The sequence below is a fragment of the Vespula vulgaris genome, chromosome 5 (assembly GCF_905475345.1).
Source record: "Vespula vulgaris chromosome 5, iyVesVulg1.1, whole genome shotgun sequence".
Taxonomy (NCBI): domain Eukaryota; kingdom Metazoa; phylum Arthropoda; class Insecta; order Hymenoptera; family Vespidae; genus Vespula; species Vespula vulgaris.
Window position 1 is genome coordinate 1,053,357 of NC_066590.1, and position 18,017 is coordinate 1,071,373.

Sequence of the window (18,017 nt, forward strand, 5' to 3'; positions counted from 1 at the left end):
TTGTCTACGATATCTTAAATATCTGAAAATAAAAAATTTTTAATTTAAATTTTACACTCACACATACAGTGTATATATCATTTTTCCAATAACATTCGCATTATAAATATCGTTATAACATAAAGAAATTTTTAATTAATGCGAAAAAAATTTAATTAAAATATATATATATAGTAATATCATGAATTCTTAATAAATATTCGTGTATACTCTATATTCAAGTGTCAAAGGTTGCCGGATGTTTCATCGCTTTACATAATGCATACGGACGTTAATTTTATTATCAATCATAATATTTACATTTATTAAGAATAATATTATTCTATGTACGTATTATATTATTCAAATAATAATACATTTCGATCCTCTACGATATAGAGTAATCAATATGTAAAAGTAATGCGTTTCGCTATATTCATAAAATTGATAATTAAAATAGTTATTAAAATATTACAAATTCAAGAAAATTGTTAATATAAAAATTCAAGCAAAGATTATTCAACACAATAAATAATCTTATTTTAACGACATGCATAATTTTATACTTTAATAATTCTACAAGTTTCATACTGATACACATACGATTATATTCATAACCGGTCTCAACAATGTATTGATATATAGAAAAAGTTTCATGTTGAAAAAATATCATATTTAAATAATACACTGTTGAGAAAGAAATTGCATATATACAGTATCTACAAAATATAATGAATATCTTTATTGTATCAATAGTGAGTTACATTAAATTACAAAATTAAGCACTTTTTATTAACGTGTAGTGTCGAAAAAATATATTATATTGTTATTATGTTTTATATATTTATATATATATGTGTGTGTGTGTGTGTGTGTATACATATATGTATATACACACACACACACACACGCAACACGAACAAACACACACACACGCACATACATATATACTCATAAAATTATCGCAAAATATCTTTAGTCTTTGTAAATAATACTTAATTAAATAGTACAAACAATTATTATAATTTTTTTACTTTGTACTCCTTTAATACGTGTCTTGTTAACACGTTATTACGTACCTTAAATAAAACTATACTTTATAGCACTGATAATATTAAATTTGTATGAAATGAAATCTATAAACATTAGATAGTGAACAGTAAACAGTATTATCTAACCGGTCTTCTTTAATCAAAAAATTTTACCTTTTCTGTATAATTTCTTTGTTACATCAAACTTACTATATATCTTATAACAATCAGGAGAAAAAAAAAGATAATAAACGAACGCAAATATGTCTTATTTCGATAACCAAATAGTAATTAATTAATGACGGACATACAATGTAAGTATATATGTTGTATGCTATCCAGGCTTGAAATATATATATGATGAATGTGTGTGAAAATAATAATAATAATTATCCAATAAAAGTTAAAAAAAAGAATGTTAGTGCTTCGACGCATCAGCAAAGTGCACTTTCTTTCCTTGGCCATCCAAAGCTTCCATAAGGCTTGAAGTAAAACTGAATTCTGAAGTACTTTCATCATCTTGCATCCTACAAGAGATAAAATAAGCAAATGTGTAAAATTTCATCTGTAAAATAAAAAGCGTATTACTTATAAAAATATTATAATTACATCGTATCTAAACTTGTAATACTGCCGTTTAGATCAGGTATATTAAAAGAACCTTCTATTTTCAATAACTCAAGAAAAGAATTAACAGATGCAACATAAATTCCTTTCGAATTAGTTACACCTAAATATCGTATACTTGAAAGTTCGACTAGAGTTCTTTCTGGAGTTTTAGACGACAATGTATATGCTTCTGCATCTAATTTTACTATTTCAATTGATGAAAAATGTATGATGTATAGATATGGTTTTCGATAGGCTGAAAAAAAGAAACATGTTACGAGTATATCACAATAAATAACGATAACAAAAATATATATTGTCTTACCAAAACCAAATGGTAAATGATTCCACGTTGGATCAATACTTCGTGTTCTGTGACCATTTTCATCAACAAATACACCAAATTCATTGTAACAAAGCAAAAGTTCTACTGTTGAAGGCTTATGCGATACATTTAAAACACAAACTGGAAAAATACCAAGTTTTGCAACACCACATAATGCTTCTTTAACTGAACTGTCATCTTCTTCTGGAAAATCTACATAATCGTTTTTGATTATATGTTAAGTATAAAATTTATTTCCATTGATATTTCTCTATGTTTTACCTTCGACATAATAATTATTGAGATCGATTTGAAAGAATTTATTACATCCAACGATAAGACGACATTTGGTAAATATAGCGCAACTGCAAGGTTTAGGTGTTTCAAACTCACGAATTTTAATGAACCCTCCACGATCTTCTTCGACGATCCACTTAAATAATCTATATATTAAATAGAATCAAGTAATAATAATAATAATACAATTTATCATATACGATTCATAGGAAAGAACTTAAAAATTAAATATAATGTGTTACATAAAACATACATCACATATGATGCAAATGCAGCACAAAGGAATGAATCTTGTAATTGATAAAAGTGACAACTTTCAGATCCCGTCAAAACAGCTTTCGTATTTATAGCTGGTCTAGAGCACTCGGCTGCAAGCGAATTACTCCTTAATTGTCTCAAAGAACAATAGACCAATTGTCTATTTTCACCAGCTATCATTATAGCTATGTCTAAATGAGGATGTAAAGACAGTTGATGCACTTTTTTTACTCCACGAATTGTTGTAAGTACTCTCGACTTTGTACCACAATATGAAAATAATCCTTCTTCTGCGCCTAGCAAAAGAACATTTTCTCCCAGCAAATCTACTGCACAATTTATGTCCAACTGAAAGTATATAAAACTTGTGTGAAACATGGACTCAGGATAAATTTAATAAGTATAAAAAATATTACCTGATGCTTTTCTAGTCTAAGTATTGTTTGATACTTTTCATTTCTTATTGCTTTAACAGATGAACATTGACTAGTAACAATTTTTAGAGCTTTCACCCAATTCTTTTTATCAGTTTGACTTAAAGCCATAATATCTAGCCTAGATGTAGGCCAGCAAGTTGTTAAAGAATTGGATTCTATTCTAAAGATAAATGGTAGATCAGACTTTGCAGTTCCAATTACTTCAGCTTGCTGTATATTCTCTACAATATTAAAACCATCTTTTTCATTTAAATTCAAACTATGCATTGGTGCCATTCCAGACGAAGGTTGATGGTCATATATACATAAACGAGATTCTTCTAATCTCAAATAATTTCTTTCCCAGCAGGATTTTGATCGTGCTGGTATTTTTACCCAGCCTTCCATTGAAATATCACTGTTATTATTCTGAACAGTTTGAGGACTCTATAAAACAGTACAAATCAAATAAATTTATATCTATTTTTTATATTAAATTATTCAATAACTTTTAATACTCAGTGAAATATCTACCATATCAGGTTTATCCGGTTGATCTATAGATAACGTTTGAATGCTACCGCCCAAAGACGATAGGCTGTCTTCACTATTCTTTAAAGTCCTACTAAATTGTTTAGTGAAATCTCCAGGAAGACCGCATGTTGCAGGAACGGATAATGAACATTTCAAATGTGTCATTACTTGACATTCGCTACAAATAGCTGCACGTTTTCCAAATTGAATAGAATCAGCGCATGCAGTGCATTTTCCAGCACGCATCGGTAATGCAACATTAAATCTATGTGGAATATTATGACCCATTCTCTGTGGTGACAAACGTTTTGTTAAAATATCATTCGTTGTTTCTATAACATGTGCCATAGGTCTTTTTATATCTGGAGAAGATGGCGAAGAAGGTGCTGACGCAGATATGTGCATAGCCTTATATGCTAGTAACTGATCCGTTAATGACTTTACCTTCGCTCGTTCTTTGGTAAGTTGATTTTCTAATTCGCGATATCCAATAGGCATACTTGTACTAGTAGGAGGAATATTCTCCTTTTGTTTGGTACCAAGAATTTTATCACACATAGTCTTCTTTTTCTTACCACATTCTTCTAATTTTAACTGCAAATAATCGATTAATTTCGCTTGCTGTTGCCGAGTACTCTCAGCTTTAACTTCTCTCTCTTGATAAAATTGCCTCATTTCGGCTAAGACATTTTCCAATTCTGTGATTCTGTATCTAAGATCTTGTCCTTGATCTATGCTATTTTGTAAATCGGCCATCAATGAATAATTTACTTCTTTTAATTCATGTAAACTTGTTAAATGTTGACTACTCTCTTCCTTAACAATTATTGCTTCTGCTTTTGCAGTTTCTAATGCACGTTGCATCTCTGAAAAGTCACATTCTAAATCACCACATTTCATACTTAAAGATTCAACCTGTGCAGTTAATTCTTGTACCAATTTTTTGTATTGATCTCTTTGAGCAATTAAACTATTTCTTTCACTATCTATATCATTTATTTCTGCTTCTAATCTTTGAACGTTGCGTTCAGCTGTCAGTTTAAAATTTTTCTCTTCATTATGCGCTGTTTGTATTTCACGTAATTTTATTTCCGCAGTTTCTAAATCTTTTTGTAATTTCATTTTATCTTGGATTAACATATTTTCTCGAGTTTCGTGATCACTCGTCAATCTTTCATAATCCGTTAGTTGTTCTTCAAGCACAGTACAAGTTTCTTTCAGAAGCTCGATATTAAGTTCATAACCATTAATTTCCTGTTCTAATTTTTCTATTTTTACTTCTAACTCTATTTTATCTTCATTATGTTTCGTACTAGATTGTGATAAGCGCTTATTTTCTGCATTGAGATTATCTATACGATCTTGATATGCTCGCATTTGTTTACGTGTTGCGTCTACTTCCCTCCGTAACGCTGCACTCGTAGACTGAAGTTCTTCTATTTCACGGTTAGTTTGCGTTAATGCCTACAATTACAAATAATAGTAAGATCAAAATTTAAATAAATAAATAAATACACTTACATACACGTACGCGTAATCTAAAAAATGTAAATCTTTACCCTTTGTGCTGAATCTGCTTGCTGTTTATTTCTAGATGCTTCTTTTGTAATTTCTGTTAAAGATGTTTTAGCGCTATCCAATTCTTTCAATAATTTTTTTGACTTCTCTTCGTCTTCTTTCGTCTTATTATTTATTCTATCTAATAACTTCTGCTTCTCTTCCTGCAGTGTTTTTATTTTTCCTTCAGCTGTTTTTACTTCTCTTAATGCAATTCGTTTATCCAAATTACAATCTGACAATTCTTTTTCTTTTTTCCATAAATTCATTTGAGCCTGTCTTGCTGTTTGTCGTTCAGCAGAAACATTTTCTCTTAAAGTGTCAAGTTGCTGTTCAAATTTTTGTACTTGTTCTTGTAAATGTGAATTTTTTTCAAGCAAGTTTTCTGAAGAAACTACATTGGTGTTTGATTCCATAAATCCAGATTTTTTAAGACTAGCATTTTCAGCTTCTAATTTAGTAACACTCTGTTCCAAGCGTTTCAATAGTTCTTCCAAATTGCCAACTTTACGTAAATGTTCCTCTAAAGTAAAATAAAAAATAAAATGAATAATGTAGATTCTTCAGTTTTAAAAATAATTAAAGCATACCTTCTTTATCCAAAGAATCTTGTAGTCTTTTTTGCAAAGCAACTTTATCTTGCGTAGCTTGTTCCAAGTTTAAAGCAAGAGTTTCATTCTGTTCTAAATTCATTATAGTATCATTCAAATCAGATTTAGTTGCCTAAAAAAAAAAATATGTAAAAAATTATTTTCCTATAATTCACATATATAAAATAGAAGAAGACATGATCATATAATTAATATGTTATAATTTTTTAAGTAAATTCTCACTTCCAATTGTTCCTTAAGTTGTGTATTTTCTGCCTTCAACCTTTCAAGTTGTTCTCGCATATTGGTAAACGTTTGTTCTGATATCTGTGCATTTTCCAATTGTTTGGTTCTTTCTTGCAACTGTTTCCGTAAAGTTTCTATTTCTGTATCTCTCACAGGTATTGTAACTTGTACCGCACGTAATTGCTCTTGACAATCTTTAAGTTCATTTTGGGCTAGTTCCAAAGCAACATGGAGCCTTGACTGACGACAATGATTAGAATCTTGTTCATTTCTTAATTTTGTTTCTAATTCCGTATTTTTGGCTATTTCAAAATCTAATTTTGCACGTAATTCAGATATTTGATTATGTGAACGATTTGCTATTTCTTCTAATTTTGTTTCAACACCTTGAACACTCTGCCGATTAAGCTCTCTGGTTTTAGCTAAAGATTCCTTGTATTGCATCTGTTATAAAAATTGTATTATATTATATTTTTTTTCACTCATATATGCATAAAACAATAAACATTCTAAAGAATATTATTACTGAAATTAACAAAAATTATTTTAGGTTATAACTAATTCCACAACACATATAACCAACCTGAAATAATCTAAGTTTATGTAATTCAGCATTTGCAGTTTCAAGTTCACATTCTGCTCTCTGTAATCTTGAACTCATTTCGTTGTTACTTGTACATAATTCTGTAATGCGTGTAGTTTGGGTTTCAATGTGTTTGTTAAGCTGCACAATCTTTTCTTTTTCTGCATTTTCCCATTTACGCTTAGCATCTTTTATAAGAGCAAGAGCTTTACTCTCTAAATCTCTCCTTTCTTGACGTTCCAATTCTAAAGAATTCATGAAGAACAATTATGCACAATATAAAAAAAGATCATGTAAATGATCTACTGTGATTATACTTTCAAAAATTTTTTATGATTATTTATATTATGAATAACATTAATGTAATATACTTTACATTAATATTAATGTTATATATAATTTACTTTAATATTTTATAAATATAATTATAATTATCATGTAAAGGTAAACACTATAACCTTTCCTTATTCAAAATATTATGGCAACTTTGTCAAAATTACAATGTTGCCATTATTCTATCTATGACCAATTTATAAAAATATACCTAATGTCCTCTTTACTGCTGCTAATTCTGATCTTGTTGTAATTAATTCTCGTTCTAGTTTATCCCTTTCTTTATTAGAAGCTTCCAATCGTTTTACTTTTTCCTCCAATTGATGTTCCAGTTGGACAATTTCTCGAACTTTATCTTGAAGTTCAAGAATCTTTTTTTGTTTTTCTTGTATCTCCTTTTTCTTATAATCTAATTGCATTTCTAATTCCATTTTTTCCTTTGAATATTTATCCGACTGCAATAATTGATGCTTAGGATATCTAAATTCAAAGAATGGTCCTTCCGAAGTATGTTTAGACAAATGCTTAGTTTCCAACTTAGATTTTTCAAAATCCATTTGATCACCTATCATATAAATAAGTATATATATATATATATTTATTTAAAGTACATAAAGCAAAAAAAATCACAATGCTCTCAGTAGATTCAAAGCACACATACTATCAAAAATTACCTAAATTATTTTTTGTTTCTACCAAATCTGCATTTTTTAAATCTACTAATTCTTGTTTCAATTTACTAGCCTCTTTATCAAGTGTATCTAACTTGCTTCTATGTATCCTCTTTTCATTTCCACTTTGTGAATTAGAAGAAGGTGGTTTAAATCTTTCATCTGTCTTATCATTGGACGCTAACATCTTTGTATTCTATAGATAGCATTTATAAATAATATCATTATCACCTACTCTATCTGTTTATAGTATTTAACAAAAGGTTTCTAATTCAATTGATCAAAAATATATATCTATTATATACATGATTTTTTACTTACTATATTTTAAATACTTTTTGTTTAAAATTTTCTATATATTATCGTTCTTCTTAAGTTGTTCTGATAAGAATAAATATCTTCCCCATTCGAAAAAATATTTTTTTCTTTTTTTTACAGATATCCATGTGCACTGTTCACATCATAATATGATCACATCAAGAAAAATCTAACTTTTATCATAAATAACAGTACGATAAATACCATCTCATTCAAATAAACAAACAGTGATCTTTTGCTGGATTGATATAATTACATAATGAATATATCATTTATATAAGGAAACAACGATCAAATCGTATAAAATTATGATTAAAACGATACGATCAAAAGATTGCAATTCGTCATTTATAACTTCACTGTATCTTTCAACAATACGCTATTCATAACGGTCGCGCTTCGAACTCCATGATGTTAATATTCAAAATTATCTCTCAGAAGCTTTACGATGATTCGTTCTAGACGACACATTTCTTAATCTAAATAACCAATAGAAATGCAGATATAAATGTAACAAGATATCTTTCCCTTAAACTTCTTTGTCAGTTTTCAAATAATTCGCTCATAAAATGGCGGGCAGAAGAAGTTCACCGATTGGTGAACATTTTTCTGATTAAGCTTAAGTTTGACGATTTTCGAAATAAGATTAAATGGAAAGGTTATTATCCAATCAAAAATTCTAATATTTTAATATATTTAAATATTATAAAAACATTTATATATATATATAGAAAAAACTGAAGATCATGGTGATCAAATTGAAAATGATTTCTAATTTAAGAAGTGTTCACATACACGTGGAGATTTATGTAAGTAGTATGTGTAAATTGTATACAGTATGTTTCGTGCATGGAGGATCTTACAAATTACAAATATTATTTCTTTTTAACATTAGTGAAGAAGCCTTCGAAAGGAAGAAAGTGTATTAAAATTAAAAGTAATATAAACACAATACGGATATTTAATATACAATAATGTCCATATAAATGTTTCTCATACAAATTATTAAATACGATAATTTTATAAAACATGGAATTGATTACAATAGAATTAAGACCCCGTCTTCGATCTTGTACAGTTTTTCTATTTATGCAAAGATCTATAAGCTTAGATAAAGTACAAATTAAACTCTTGGAAGCAAGTATCGTGTTGTTAATAGGGGAAAATGTAACATCTATCATATTACCAAATATAAAAATTGTACCAACGTCATTGTCTTCCTTGAGTGTAGTAGATAGATGGGTGTGTTTTCGTTTACATACACAGCCATCAGATTCAGAATTTGGATCATTTCAAAGAGAAGTTATCACAGATTCAAAAGCACAATTTAATATCTTAAAAAGTAAGAGAAAGATAATTAAAAATTCTAAATGTACAATAATGTGTATGTGTTGTAAGAATGTATTTTGTCATGAGCTTTATTTTCAAAGAGTTTTACCATTTCCTAATATTGACTTTGACCCATCTGAATGGTTCTGTAGCAAAAATGATATAGATTTCGCATCATTATTACATCCAAATAAATTAGATCTTTTTTATGGCCCATATTTTTCAATAATAAATAGCAATATTTTTTACAATTACAAAAAAAACAAAAAAGACATTCTATGTAACAGATGTTTGTTAAATGTAGGACTTGAGGATAAAGGTAATTCGTTTAAGATTTGGGATTGTTGCATTGATTATAAATTGGAGACAGATGAAATAATTATTGAAGAAGCATCTAATCCTCTTCATGATTTTATAACAATTATTAAAAGTTTCATTAGTAATAATACATTTGGTGAAATTATTCTAGAATGTTTATTAGCTAAACAATCGCATTATATAGTAATTAAACCAATGGATATGCGGTTAGGTATACTTACAGAAGGAAATGTAAAATGCAACAATGACAAGATTAATCTAAAAGAAACTTTTGTTATTAAAGTATTGTACAAATATGGAACAGACAAAATGATTTTACCTAAAGATTGTATCAATGCAAAAAATTATGAAGTAAGTTTATCTATAATTGAAGCTGGATTTAATTACTTATTATTATCAACAAAACGATTTCCAAAAGATTATAAAACCATTGAGGATTATTATATTGGTTATATAAATATAGAATAAACTAATTGACTGTTCTGACTCTTAAAAAAAGATACGTATATAAAAAAATATATCATTTCCCAAACTTGACTTATTTTTTTAAATGTTATGCATCACGTTATGTATGATATAGTATATAAAACAAAATATATATATATTTTTTTTTGAACAAATTAGTAACATTTTATTGAATCATTGATTTACAGTTTTCTTAACTTATCTCCACTACTATATTACTAGGCTGTATTGTACAGTATTAATTTCCTATATTCTGGCACTATATTCCAATTTTATTTAAAAGTATTATCACTGCTTTAGATATAGCAGCTCTAGAAAATTAAATATAAATTATATATTTTTATAATTTTTATTACTTTTTGAAGTGCCTATTATTTGCCAAATCAAATGTGATGCAAGAAAATATAAAAAGATAGAAAAAAAATATGTATAATATTAATGTTTACATATGATTAAAGTGCATGTACGTAATTTTCATTTTCTCTCGTTAACTTCTATTGATTTACATATGTATATGTATAATTTTACAAACATCAAGAAAAATAACGTCGAAAATGCTAATAAAACTATCTCCATAGCATAAAAGAGAAACATACATTTTGATTTACTATTTTTTCTTATTGTTAACATTTTCCGTATTTTGTATCTTATATATTTGATGCAACCAACATATACATATTAGTTATAGAAGAATTTGTGAATTATACAGTTCATACTTAAAAACTTTCATGAAAACAATATTTTATATAAATTTTTACGAAAATGATTAATCATATGATTTTTCATAAGTATTCATTGTATTAATATCATTCTATGACTGGTGTTGTACTATTAGTAGACAATGATATAAAATATATTACAAACATGCAGATTTTAAGACTCATGCATTAAAGATAATCATTTATAATATTCTTGGAGATTTAATAATCTTTGGTTAATCATTTTAATGTGAATTATTTCAATTTAAAAGAATTTTCAAAACAGCAAATTATATTATTTTATCAATTATTTTAGACTGTTTAAAATTATACATATGTAACTTGAGATATAAATAAAATCTTATTCGTAAATAAGTTACAGCCTATGTATTATAATTATTCTTACTTTTTTTTTTAATTACGTACATTATACAGTATAAGCTTTGAGATGTACTGTATGCATCTATCACTGATAGTTCTATAAAAGTAAATCTTTAAGATTAATGTTTAATTACAATTAATATAAATAATTTTAATTTCTTGCATCCTCTATTTTGTTTGTATAATAAAAGCTTACATACCAAAATTATAAAGTCAATTAAAATAAAGTAATAGTCTTAACTCTTTGTTCTGATTATATAAATTCTGGATAACATAACTGTATAATATTTTGGGCATTAATGTCATTAAATGAAATCTTATTAACTGTAGTTTTTTTTTAAAGAGTTAGGCCACAAATATCATACTATCTATACTGCAATACTTACATTTTCATTTTGTTATTAAGCATCATGTACATCTACGTTGCACTTGTTTCATTGTGAAAAACATGCAATCTTTCAGATAGTGGTGCAGTATAAGCCCATCCATTGTCTTTGATCTCTTTAAAAAGCTATAGAATAAAAAATTGTACATTTTATAAACGATATCATAAAATAAATAATAGTTCTTCGTAATATAAAAGTATTACACTTACTTTTGTCTGCCATGTTTCATTACTCTCTTTGCGTTGACGGGCTTCATCTCGTTGTTTTTGTTCAATTGCGTATTTTGCAGCTGTGGCCTTATCCATATCATTAATACGTAAACCCATTGTTACTTCTCGCCACACTTTTCGTGATTCACATTCTTCTTGTTCGCATATTGGTTTAACTAGCTTTTTTTCTATTGGAAGTTCTCTTACATCAAATGTTTCAACTCGCTAAAACAATAAAAACAACATAATGATAATAAGTATATATATATATATATGATTACACAAAAAGCACATAAAGTATTTTATACTTACTCCATCAACCCATTTAGCTTCCATAGCACCATTCCATTCTCCATTTATAACAAGAAATGGTTTTTTATCCGCTGGTTGAGTAACATGACAAGTAATTCTATTACGTTTTCCACCATAAAAAGGTTTTGTTAAAAATTCTACTGTTGCTTGGTATCCAGTTTGTGCACAACTTATAGTGGCTGTTCCTCCTAACTCTATCCAGGGAACAGTAAGAATTGATCTACCATAACCATTTGGAAAAGTTAAAACGTATTCTTCACCATGTTCCAGTACATTTACCCAACCCTTTCCAATATTATGCACTCCTATACTGAGACCCAAAAATTTGCTTTTTGTCCAAACATGTGCAGAAAAACTTATTTTTTTTGCATAATGTTCTGCATAGAAAGCACTCACTGCAACATATACATGTTTTTAAATATATATATATAAAAATTAAAGTATGATTATAAATTATTCATAAATCATACAATGTACATACCTGGAGGATGATGAGAAACTTGTTCAGCAATAAAGGATAATTGATTTTCTTTACACCATGGAACCGGTCCTTCTATTACATTCTTTATATCACTATTTACATCATCTGTACAATTTTCTTTAACAAGATTCCAATGACATCGGAAAATTTCACCCAATATAGGATTATATGGTTTCTTAGCTACACCAGATCTACGACCAGCATGAAAACTGCATAAATACCAGCGTACTACTTGTACCATTCTTTCTCTAGCTGTAGGCATATCTGCAATGCTATAATTTTTATATATAAATTAATATTACTCTCTTTTATAAATGGCTTTATATTATTCTTCAGGCAAATCATATTTACCTTACAAATTGATCAGGGTGAGTAAAATAATCTGCGTACATTTCAAGAAGCGATCTACGTTCCAAGATAAAGGTAGGCAATGCAACTTTGGTTAAATCCATACCGATTTTTACTTGTGACAGAAGATGTGTCACAACTGATCCATGGCTTTCCATGGAATCCACTAAAAAGGAAGATAATAATTTCAGTTAAAAAAATTGTTAATTAATAAGTATATGTTTAGAAACGTGAAGATACTAACTTTCTGTGTCGCTCTCTTCCTCGTACAAGGCTGTAGATACGCACATTTTATTATAAAAAAAAAAGTAATAACACAATTGTAATATTTATACATTAATAAATACTTTCTTACTATTTTAAAAATAACTCAATAATCAGATTTATATTTTTTTATATTTATTATCAACTTAACCTTGCATTTTGAAGGATGGATGTATAACTTACTATTTATATCTATGTTCAACATATTGTTTTTGTAGGATATACCAACTAGTATCCATTCCTAAAAACTCTCACTTCTGTCAAAAATTAGCTATGGTTGAAGCAAAATACTTTGTTGTACAATAATTTGATCATATATTGAACAAACATCAACAAAACTTTCATATAACTCTTTATGATAATTTGTTATCATGTTTTATAATATTCCAATATAGATTCAATTGTTCTTTCTAAATTAATTATCAAATTTCTAAAAGAAAATCGACTATCCACAGAACACAGTGTTTCACATATTATGTGACATACCGTTCAATCAATAATCACAGCGATCGGTAAAGTCAATTACGATAAATCTCTGTTATCGACATTTACAACACATTCTAGCGGACAACATATTCATTACAAATTTGATAAGAGTTTTGGAAAGAAGAAATATTTACTATTCTATTTTTTTAATTTATACAATATATAAAAAAAATTGATAGTAAAATATTTAATAAAAATATATACATACAGCAGATGAAAAAAAATATTTATAACTTATCATTTTATTATACGATTAAAGTGTTTCATTGCTATTGTAAATTTCGTTTTATTTCCGTGTTTTTTATTTATTTATTTATTTATTTATTATTATATTGTAAGAAAAAAATAATAATTAATAGGTACTTACCATCATAGTCTACAGAACCATCTCCCTTTATAGGTGGTAATGGAGATTGTTTACGCATATCTCCAACAATTTCTCCAATTGATTGTAAACGATCACTTTCACGTCGTCTACTACACAGTGTGTTAATACAATATAACATTAAATCATTTATATATATCCTTATATTATTTTGTTAATATAAGAAATTTCATTCAATTAAATTTATCACCAATCTTAGATAGCAATATGAAATAAATATACTTACTGTGTGATATGATTTTGTGCTGTTAAGGGAGGTGATAATTCATCAGCAGCATCATAATAATCTTCATCTTCATCCGATGAGGAGTATGAAAACTGAGGTACTGGAAGATCTCTATTATCTACAACTAAAATATAATAAAGTACACTTACTGATTTCTATAAAAGTAATAATTCAATATTTTTAAATATAAAGAAATTAGAATATCAACCATTGGACAAAGTAGGTATTCTTGATTCTGTACATTCTGAACCCAATTCAATACCAGTTTGCACTGTTGATTCTGGTTCTGTAACTGCAACTATAAGTATTTCATAAATCAATATTCGAAAAGTTATAATAAGTTTACAAGAAAATAATCAAATAAATACCGTGATTTATAGGTGGTGTAGTGTTCATTGTATCAGTAGAAGGTCCTCTATATATACCATTAACAGGAATAGCTGTGTTCTGGAAACATTCACAAGGGAATGCAAAATTTGATTCAAAAAAATGAAATATATAATATCTATAATACCTTTGCAATTTGTAGTTGAACAATTGTATGCTTAACAGAATTCAGCATGGCATTTGCTTGTGTTAAAACTGCTGCATAACTTTCTTGCTTTTCTTCATTTTCTGTTTCTATATTTTGCTGTTTTGTCTCAATTAATTTTATTTGATCAATTAACAGCTGGAGATAAGCATCTGCTTCTGCCACTTTACGATTGAAATCTTGTTTGGGTGGTGATTTTTTTGGATCCCATCGCTAAATTCCATACATAATTTTTCTACATATCTGTACGAAATAATATATTATCAAAAAAATAAAATAATGTGTTTGTAGTCATACCGCATGTGAGTGACGCAATATCGTATCTTCTAGAGCACGGACCCAACGTTCACGTTCCTCGCCATTGCGCGTTTGAAAATGAAAAGTTTTTGGATCATCTTTGTATGATGATGTAGTTATTGTAAATGTACTATCATCTTCATCATCAATACCTATAATTGCACCTCTTAATCGTACACATCCTCTACGAGCACCACGCATCATTTTTTCTTTACTCTAAAAATAAAATGTGTTTACATTTTAGTCTTGTCAATACTCTTATTTAGATAAAACTAAGAAATATTGAATGATACTAATTCAGTAAAAATTAAAAATTATATCAATTTTTTATTAAAAATACATTTTTAATGTAAACATAGATTATTATTTTATCTTAATTGTATAAATTTTGATTTTCTCACATTTTTCGATTTATGCAATGTAAAATAAGGCAATAAAATTTTAATTAAATTATTTATAAAGCCCGCGAATTTGTAACGAAGGGTGTAACCTGTAAAGAATATCAGTATATTTCATAGATTTTATGTAAATTTTAAATGATACTCACAGTATAATATGATAATAAGCCAGCATTGTCATCTAAAACAAACCATCGATACTGCCAGCCATTAACAACATTTGTCCATTTACTAAGTGAACCTTCCATCGTCGACATTATTTGTTGCGCGCTTGCTGATTATGACTGTGTTGGAATTTATATAAAAATCAGAGTGGAAACTTACAAATATAAAGCTTGAAATCAAGTTCTAATCTGTAACGAACAATTCCATTCGCAAACCATGTCAGGCTCGATCGTATATATGCACACACATGTATTTACATGGGAGCAATCCAACCTAACAAGTATAAAATAATTTCAAATATCAGATTGCATTTTTTTAATATTTATTATGAACTCTCTTTCTTTTTGCACTCATAAAAATCGTAAATATGAAAATGTTTTTATTAAAAAGTACTTCAATTATTAAAATCGTTCAAAAAAATATATATAAATCCACCTATTATTCTATCAAATGATATTCAACTATATTCCTTTGTAAAGATCGAAATATTCTTTTCACGTGACAATAATACATTTAAAGTCCATACTATTTTGAACAGATTTGTAGATAATTTTTGTAGCATTGTAGTAAGTCGCCATCTATACAATACATACATAAAGAAGAAATTTATGAACTGCCATTTTGCCTATTCAGTCAATGATGCGTGTTATTGCAAACAAAGAAAAAATAGTGCAGTATAGAATTATTTACTTTATTTTGAACCATTAGCCAATGCGTGCAGAAAATATTGTTTTATTCGTTTAAATTATTTAAAGATTAATTCAAGTAATCATTATGAGTTCAGAATTAGTACTAGGCATACGATCGAATTCACAAAATTTGACAACTATCAAATTACGCGATATTAATTTAAAAAATAGAGTAGAAGATTTAAGATACAAGACTGCAGCAAAAGTTAATTTATCCAAGGAGTCATTTGGTGAGAAAATTAATTCATTTTTAATTTAAAAAATTCATTTTTCTAACCTATCTTTATCATTAAATTTCATATCTTTCTAATGTTTATTATTTATTAATGTGTTATTAAACAGAACTTATATATTGTGGATGTATCCTGGAAGATGACATAACTTTAGAAGCTAGTGGACTTAAAAGTGGTGCAATGGTACATGTTTTAATGAAAAAGGAAGTAGAACCTCCTGTACCAGTAAAGTATATATCAGAAGAAAGTATCTTACAGCTGGCTTCTACGTTTAAATCTTTTATTGAAAATGCTGCATTTAGAAGTGCTTTACACGTAATTATCAATGATATAATATATTTTTAACTAAAAGTATAAGTAAATAAAATAAAGATGCTTGTATAATGTATTTCAGCGTTTAAGTAAAAGACCAGAAGTTATAGATAATATCATTTCATCATCTCCTGGATTGCATGAAGATTCTGTTGCAATTGCTATGTTACAAGATCCTGATCTCATGGGTCATTTTACCGATATAGATACTATTAAAAGGTAAACTTTTTATCGATATATTTATACATTTATTAATACATCTTTACTAATATATTAGATTACACAATATTAGTATTTTGATTATTAAATTATTTAACTATATTGCAGAATTGCAGAATTACATCCAGTACTTGTAGAAGCTGCACAAAATTTAGCTGCTGCTGTACACGAAGAAGCTCATAACAATGCTACTGCTGGTTCTAATTCCTCCATGTTAAATACACCGCCTACCGCGTATTCTTATAGTTTAGATAATTTGAGCGATGATGAAGAAATGGCTGGAGATTCTTCCCAATCGTCAGACTCTACACAACCCTCGAATTTATCTGCTAATTCGTCAAACACTATTACTACAGCACGACTTGCAGCAGCTCTTTCAAGAGCGGGAAGCCGCGCTTTTCCATTATCGAACTCTCCATCTTCTACATCAGCTAGTAGTACAAATTCAGGTGTTATAACTACCGAGATGTTTACACAGGCTATGCAGCAAGCATTTGCAACGACCCCTGCTTCAACAGCTCCAACAGCTCAAACAGCTCCAACTTCGTTATCACCTATGTTACATCCCACCCTTCCAGAATCTACAGATTTACAAAGACAATTGGCGCAAATGCACGAAATGGGTCTTCAAGACGATAATACGAATGTTCAAGCGTTGATATTAACAAATGGGAATGTCCAAGCGGCGATCGAACTTGTATTTAATAGTTTCAGTGATAATTAGGAAATTTATAATAAAAACTCGCTTCTCTCATAAACTTTCGAAGGTTTCTGATTAATCTAGATACTTTGTTAACACTTACTAATAGGATTACATAAAATTGGATATATACAAGGTAACCGTTCTCCTCGAAGATTATGTTTTCATTATTTATTGTTATTTGTTTAAATTATCCTATCAAGAAATAAAGTTAATTAATAGTAAGGAAATTGTAAAATATACATATAGATATTGAACATATATGATACAATACTCGATGCATTTTGAAGCAATTAACAAAAAGTTACGTATGAAATATTATAAGTTTGTCTATTATACGTTTATATAAAAGAGTACATACATATGTTTCTTTAATTACCTACATTATTCTTGGAACATAGATAATGATATAATGTAACTGATAAAAATTAATGGAC

At 27.9% G+C, this 18,017-nt stretch overlaps 4 protein-coding genes across 8 annotated transcripts; 2 read left to right on the forward strand and 2 right to left on the reverse strand.

Moving 5' to 3' along the window:
• Positions 1 to 118: 118 nt before the first annotated feature.
• LOC127063702 (citron Rho-interacting kinase-like) lies at positions 119 to 8,120 on the reverse strand. Of its 3 annotated transcripts, XM_050993755.1 has the most exons (14): positions 7,751 to 8,120; positions 7,433 to 7,625; positions 6,970 to 7,323; positions 6,426 to 6,670; positions 5,840 to 6,286; positions 5,597 to 5,729; positions 5,009 to 5,529; positions 3,450 to 4,913; positions 2,916 to 3,362; positions 2,495 to 2,847; positions 2,227 to 2,387; positions 1,945 to 2,157; positions 1,620 to 1,875; positions 119 to 1,537 (listed from the first exon to the last, which is right to left on the reverse strand). In XM_050993755.1, exons 2-14 carry the CDS (start codon positions 7,614 to 7,616, stop codon positions 1,429 to 1,431), a joined length of 4,887 nt encoding a protein of 1,628 aa, XP_050849712.1. In that variant the 5' UTR covers positions 7,617 to 7,625; positions 7,751 to 8,120; the 3' UTR covers positions 119 to 1,428. The 3 variants fall into 3 exon arrangements, with proteins under 3 accessions (XP_050849712.1, XP_050849714.1, XP_050849713.1); XM_050993757.1 differs by lacking the exon at positions 7,751 to 8,120 and having other exon boundaries at positions 171 to 1,537; positions 7,420 to 7,434; XM_050993756.1 differs by lacking the exon at positions 7,433 to 7,625 and having other exon boundaries at positions 172 to 1,537; positions 7,751 to 8,119.
• A 123-nt stretch (positions 8,121 to 8,243) lies between these two features.
• LOC127063721 (uncharacterized) lies at positions 8,244 to 9,868 on the forward strand. The gene is made up of 3 exons (XM_050993810.1): positions 8,244 to 8,405; positions 8,479 to 8,556; positions 8,643 to 9,868. The coding sequence occupies exon 3, from the start codon at positions 8,777 to 8,779 to the stop codon at positions 9,860 to 9,862; it is 1,086 nt and encodes a 361-aa protein (XP_050849767.1). The 5' UTR covers positions 8,244 to 8,405; positions 8,479 to 8,556; positions 8,643 to 8,776; the 3' UTR covers positions 9,863 to 9,868.
• Positions 9,869 to 9,990: 122 nt separating this feature from the next.
• LOC127063708 (oxysterol-binding protein-related protein 9) lies at positions 9,991 to 15,725 on the reverse strand. 3 transcript variants are annotated; one of them, XM_050993781.1, is made up of 13 exons: positions 15,412 to 15,725; positions 14,865 to 15,080; positions 14,550 to 14,780; positions 14,404 to 14,482; positions 14,244 to 14,333; positions 14,036 to 14,159; positions 13,792 to 13,898; positions 12,919 to 12,948; positions 12,678 to 12,840; positions 12,327 to 12,598; positions 11,846 to 12,240; positions 11,534 to 11,758; positions 9,991 to 11,449 (listed from the first exon to the last, which is right to left on the reverse strand). In XM_050993781.1, exons 1-13 carry the CDS (start codon positions 15,517 to 15,519, stop codon positions 11,357 to 11,359), a joined length of 2,133 nt encoding a protein of 710 aa, XP_050849738.1. In that variant the 5' UTR covers positions 15,520 to 15,725; the 3' UTR covers positions 9,991 to 11,356. The 3 variants fall into 3 exon arrangements, with proteins under 3 accessions (XP_050849738.1, XP_050849737.1, XP_050849740.1); XM_050993780.1 differs by having other exon boundaries at positions 13,792 to 13,901; positions 15,412 to 15,717; XM_050993783.1 differs by lacking the exon at positions 15,412 to 15,725 and having other exon boundaries at positions 13,792 to 13,901; positions 14,550 to 14,810; positions 14,907 to 15,055.
• Positions 15,726 to 16,051: 326 nt separating this feature from the next.
• On the forward strand, positions 16,052 to 17,936 carry LOC127063720 (ubiquitin-like protein 7). Its single transcript, XM_050993808.1, has 4 exons — positions 16,052 to 16,346; positions 16,459 to 16,664; positions 16,744 to 16,880; positions 16,989 to 17,936. Exons 1-4 carry the CDS (start codon positions 16,202 to 16,204, stop codon positions 17,602 to 17,604), a joined length of 1,104 nt encoding a protein of 367 aa, XP_050849765.1. The 5' UTR covers positions 16,052 to 16,201; the 3' UTR covers positions 17,605 to 17,936.
• The last annotated feature ends 81 nt before the right edge of the window (positions 17,937 to 18,017 follow it).